Here is a 6,000-nt window from a genome sequence, read left to right as displayed (position 1 = left end):
TGTCACTTTTATTTTGTTATTCAAATTTTATGCAACTTAGGTGCCCCAAATATTTTTTTTTTTTTTTGCTGAAATGTACTTACTTTTCAAGAGTCTTTGAACCTGTTTTCAATCTTTGCAGGTTGAGCAATATGATCAGCATACCAGATTCTCTAAAGAGAATGACAAATTAAAGAAAGATACTGAAAGCAGGTAAACATTTAGAGAAACTGTAGGAAAATCAAACTACGGTAAGTCAAATGGAAAAAGAGCCTCTCTTATTAGAGCTAGAAGATATTAGGAAATGTGGATTAGTACTTCCGTTTGAAAGATGAAAAAGAAATCAAGTTGCAGATTCAGGCTAAGCTTGCATATTTTCAAGTTAACAAGGAGGAAGTATTACAAAGCTTGTAAGCTAAAAGTGACATTGCTCTTTTATCTTAAAAGCAAAGTGCCAGAATCTACAAAATGACAAGTTGCCAAAGACACAACTCTAACAGACTGAGAATAAAACTATGAACTGTATATAAATTTTGTTTGTGACAGTGAAGCAATCAAAGTAGTCACTTCCCTAAAGCAAAAGCAAGACACTTTGGTTCAGTGGATACAACAAAAGAAATCTGAAATATCAAGAATACCATACAGTTGGCACTCTGCAGTGAAGAACTTAAAAGGCTGTAGAGAAAGAAGTACAAAGATATAAATTAAGTGCAGTTAGCCAACATATACTGGAGCTGGAAGAAAAATGTAAAGGGAATGAAAGTTTTTTTAATATCTTGCATAAACAGAAATAAAACATGGTTTGAAAGATGGATGCAGAGTATGTCTCATTCTTGAACTAACCATTAAGTGTAAAAACTTAGAAGTTGAATGTAAAAGACAAAGAAGCAAGGTTCATCAAAAATGTATAGAAATAATGTGAGATGATTCACAGGACGTAAACGGTGAAATAAAGCAACATGAACAAAGGCTTGCTTCTCATGTTGAGTTAATCCAAGAAAGACAGAAGCAGAAAGACGTCAAGAATAGACACAATCTGATCCCACTGTGACAGATGTGTTGCACATCTGCAAAACAAATATCATCAGAATTACACATTCTAAGAACCTAAATGTTATCTGCAACATAAACAGGACATGTCGGAGGGACAGGTATGTGTCTAAAAAGATTAATCTATTCCTGGAACAGGCTTCCATCCATGTGAATCAAAGCTCATCCCTAACCCTATTCAAATGTAACTTGGTCCAATAGAAGGGTAAATTCCCCTGCTTTGGCATCTATGTCCTTAATGAACAAGGGCATTCTGCAAACATTTGGTGTACAAGCCTGTACCATAATTATAAAATTCCTTGGGGTACTGACATACGTCAGCAATATTCTGGTAAATTTGGGGTAAGCTTGGCTAGGCTTAAAATGGCACTTGGGTGGTTTATAGCACAGTAACCACCTATGGGAAAAAACTATGTTAAAAGGATCTGAGAAGGTATACAGATACAATCTCAAAAAGAGTACGAACAAGAAATCCAAGAACTATATGTACTTTCGCCAAACAGGTGCTATATGAGAGACTGAGAAAGAAGAAGGGTCTAAACTGGTGAAACAGAAGTCAATTTTAAACTATTTGTAAATGTCATGGACTTAAATGTTAAAATTTCTGTCAGTCTGGTCATTTGGCTAGTGACTGTGCCTAAGGGTAGATTTCTATACAGTGTGATATGAATAGGCTGTTTCAATCAATGCATAATCTGAACAAAAAATTTTAAACCATGTAGAATATTCAGTAATGCTGTAAGCACTGTGCCATACCAACGACTTAGTATTAATATACATAGAAAGGACATGTGGAAAAGAGACCGTGTAGTAGTATAAAAGATAGTATGAATTCCCCAAAGTTCAATAATTAGACCGACACTTGGAATCAGTGTGACTTGGGCCTTAACTGGAAGACTAATAAAACTACTGCGAATCTGTACTTAATCCAAGCAACAAGGTGGGCTATGGGATGTTTCCATAAAAGAATAACAGGGATGTGATTCTAGATTTAGAACCAGAAAAGAGTTCCTATTTGGACTACCCTCGGGTTGGGATTGGCAGCTGTGGAATAACTGGTGCTGATACCACATCACTAAGCAAGACCCCTCTGTCTGAATTGGGGGTGATATGGTAGGATCTAGCAAAACAGTGGAAAGAGGTAAATAAAGGTTTATATACTGCCATCAGAAAACTCCCGAAGCAGAGTTAGGCTGGCACTGTCTGTAGGAAATCCCCAAGATGGAGTATGTAGAGATACCAAGCCTACAGTTAAATAACCTCCGTTCTAGAAAATGACAGAGGTCATTACTGTCCTGCAATGACAGTACTGCAGGGCATATTCTTAGTGACTGTTAAGAGGTTTTGTTCATTTAAGCAGAGTCTGAAGACTCACGGTCCTTACAAATTGTCTGTGGGAAACAGCCGGAGTATAGTGTTGAGTAGTGGCATACAATGCCAATGGAAGAGTCCCACAGTGGAAAAGAAGGTCCACTGGGAGTGGATATTTAACTGGTAGTAAAACTGAGTAACATGGACAGACAGAATAAGGCTAGAGTCCGTGAGATTTCCTGAAGTATTACAAACAGGAAACCACTGGAAGATCTATACGTGTGTACCAGATACTGTGAAATTTTGAAATTATTTTGTTTATGGAAATGAGCTGTGAAGAAAGAGCCAACTCTTTGTTTTAAGTCTGAAAATCTGTAATAAACAAGTTCTCATTAAATGGGAACGTGACCAATTTATGTCTAAAGCATGCTATATAATGAGGCAATATAGGCGAAATGCATATGCCTGTTGAACTATGAACCCTAGCATGGCACTGCTACTTTACACACACACACACACACACACACACACACACACACACACACACACACACACACACACACACACACACACACATACACACACATACACACACATACATACACACACATACACACACACACACACACACACACACACACACACACACACACACACACATACACACATACACACATACACACAAACACGCACACATACACACACATGCACACATACACACACATGCACACATACACACACATACACACACACACACACACACACACACACACACTCACACACACACACAATTACCTGCACAATTGCTGTACCTTACTGTAAAGGGAATACTCTGAGATACTACATTCTTGGACTTGGACATATATTCTGTGTTCACTGGTAACACTCTTGAACTTCCAAGGATTGCAATTATGGTTTTGGAATGACAGTCTATGGTATTCCTAGGTGGTAAAGGTTAATACAGTACTTTGATTAAATGCATGGGAAATGGAAAGCACACACTTCCGCTAATCACATGGGGAGGTGTCGCTCTCACATTATTGGGTAGATGGCTTATTCTAATTATGTTTCATGTGTTTGTTTGCTTAATTGTCTTTAGTTTACCCAGTTTCCCTGCTGCTGTCCCTCCTGTGTGCATAGTGTGGGGGAGGACACGTGGAAACTTCCTACAACCAGGTTTGGGAATTTTTTTTTCTTAGCCCTAACTTCCTTTCCCACTATGTTGATGCATCCTGTCTGACTGGGTTGGCAATGAGGAATATCTGAGCTTACACCCTGCCCCAGGGTCAAAGTGCAGTCAGGCCCCTTGATCTTTCGTGTTCCTCCCATCCTGTTTTTTTCTGACATTTCAGCCTCCTTTAGAGTCCAAGAGAATAGCCCTAATTACTCCAACTTCCCCAGGATAGGCACACCATCATACCTTATCTGGGCCTCTGTTTGAATTTAGGTTACCTGGGCCATTCTGAAGGCTTCATCCCCCTGTACCACTAGCACACAAAACATGTGTCTCTCTTTGAGTTTATGTTTCCAGTTCCATTTTTGCAGTTCCTGTAATTTTATTTCTTGTCTTTGCTGTAGAAACTAGATAGATGTGAGTGACAATCTTAGATACTGTACTTCAACACACTTATGATCTGGATTTTGAGATAGGTCAGACATTACTCAGAGTGGACGTATTTCATAAGCCAAGTATTGTACAACTCTTCTCCTTTAAAGTGAAATTTCTGGGGGAACATGATAGTCAAAGTGGAAACAACTAGATCCTGCATGTGAAGTAGGGAATGTCAGACCATGAGGTAGCACTTTATGTTGGGCAGGAAAACATCTGCAGGTTCTAAAAGGCCCTGTAATGATTGCTTTTTGTCATTTATGGTAAAATGTATTAACTTTCAGCAGCAGAACTATATTTAAAAGTGAAGTTAGGAACATAACACTGAAGTGTAGCCTTATGAATGGATGCAACATCTGGTCAGACTTTATTTTATAACTGCTAGAAAAACAGATGCTCTCTCTCTCTCTGTATATATATATATATATATATATATATATATATATATATATATATATATATATAGTAAAACATTGGACACAATCTGTAGTATACAATATTTACAGCTTGAAGAGTTACTTAAACATTTTTTATAATTGTTTGATGGCAGGAGAAAATAAGAATATTTTGCCTGCCCTTTAAGTGCATTTAGCATACCAACAGAGCTGCTTCGTAATAGTCAGGGTAATATAAGCTAAAGATAATAAAGAATTTCAGGGGGTCATGAGTTATTCCACAATAGAGGTAACATTTTGCAAAGGAATAGCCAGGATATTTGGCCTTGATCTCCAACTTCCAGAATATATTTCCTGTAAGGAGTATAGCACCACACCCCTGTTTCTGGTCAGTATAACTTTACACTACTAAAAAAATATGTGATAGGTTTAAGAGAAAAATACATGTAGCCATTTCTAAGAAAAGCCATTTAGCAAGATATCTAACCATATATCTTAATGAATGTACCATGTTTAACAATTAAATTATGTCATAGTTGACATAACCTATGCCTGGCAACATCTGTGCTGCTGTCATTACTCATTGCAACTTGAAATAAAAAGGCAGGAATGACAAATAAGCTGCTAAATTACTAAACAGGCTCTCTAATCATGCATAGCTAGCAATTTTTTCTTACCTCCAAGGCATCTCTTCTTTTCTGAGTCAATGTTCCCAGGTTGTCCCACTGGTCACAGATACCCTGACAGCGGCTGTTTACTGTAGCAGCATCATGGTAATCCAGCTCACTATAACAGAAAACAAGCTAATCTTTAGTTTCACCTGACAATATGCCAGTCTATGGATACAAGATACATACAAAGATGTTACAACCACAAGGTTATCTGTTAAATCAGGGTCTCTTTTATGCATTACAGTATTCTAGTCCATAAAAGAAAATATACAATAGTGCCTGTGTGATTGAACTGTCAGGATTAATGGGATAAAGTGACTACAGTACCTAATTAAATGGAATATAAGAAAGAAAAAAATGATTCATTGTGCTAGTAGCAATTATTCAATTACAGTCTCTTCATGAACACGTTATCATATGCATCTTACTGTGTTTATATTTTTACATTTGACACTTCAGGAAAATAGCCAATTCCCCCCCTTAATGTAGATACAGTTTATTATATTAGAGGTCCCAGAGGGTTTCACCAGTCATGGAAAGTATGGGTAGTCTACCCCTTATAGAAAAAAACTTTATTGTAAGTGTGTAGTTTGTATGGCCAAGTGCTATTTTAATTATGTTTCTTTGTGTAGGCTTATGTATCTGTGTGATGGCATGCATACGTGTGTGTGGTAACTGTCTGAACTGTTGGGACTTGCAATGCCAAGTCCCAAAATGTAGAGACTGAATGACCAAAACTGCAGACTTACATATACTTAATCAGAGATTGCCATTTCTGGGAATATTCCCATCTGCCCAAGGTATGTCAGTCTTATACATTTCAGGGGATGTGGGGGTGTATGGGTGCTTGCCCCCCACAAAGAAACAAATTTAAAGAAGAGCGACACTCAATACTGTTTCCTGTGCTGTATTTTTGGTGTTTTGGGATTTGACATTACAAGTTACAACACTTTAATAAGGAGCCTGTATTTTATACATAATATAC

The 6,000-nt window shown here is 37.5% G+C and overlaps 1 protein-coding gene across 1 annotated transcript in view; it reads right to left on the bottom strand.

Moving 5' to 3' along the window:
- Positions 1 to 6,000, bottom strand: part of ACTN3 (actinin alpha 3) — a 220,439-nt gene that overhangs the window by 51,373 nt on the left and 163,066 nt on the right. The window contains exon 13 of the mRNA XM_044075993.1: positions 5,022 to 5,130. Coding sequence (XP_043931928.1) covers positions 5,022 to 5,130 — 109 coding nt within the window. The remainder of the gene's footprint in view (positions 1 to 5,021; positions 5,131 to 6,000) is intronic.

This window comes from Protopterus annectens, chromosome 6.part1 (genome assembly GCF_019279795.1).
Source record: "Protopterus annectens isolate FY-2018-M chromosome 6.part1, PAN1.0, whole genome shotgun sequence".
Taxonomy (NCBI): Eukaryota; Metazoa; Chordata; order Ceratodontiformes; family Protopteridae; genus Protopterus; species Protopterus annectens.
The sequence above is the reverse complement of the archived record's forward strand: the minus strand, read 5'-3'. Positions and strand labels throughout refer to the sequence as shown.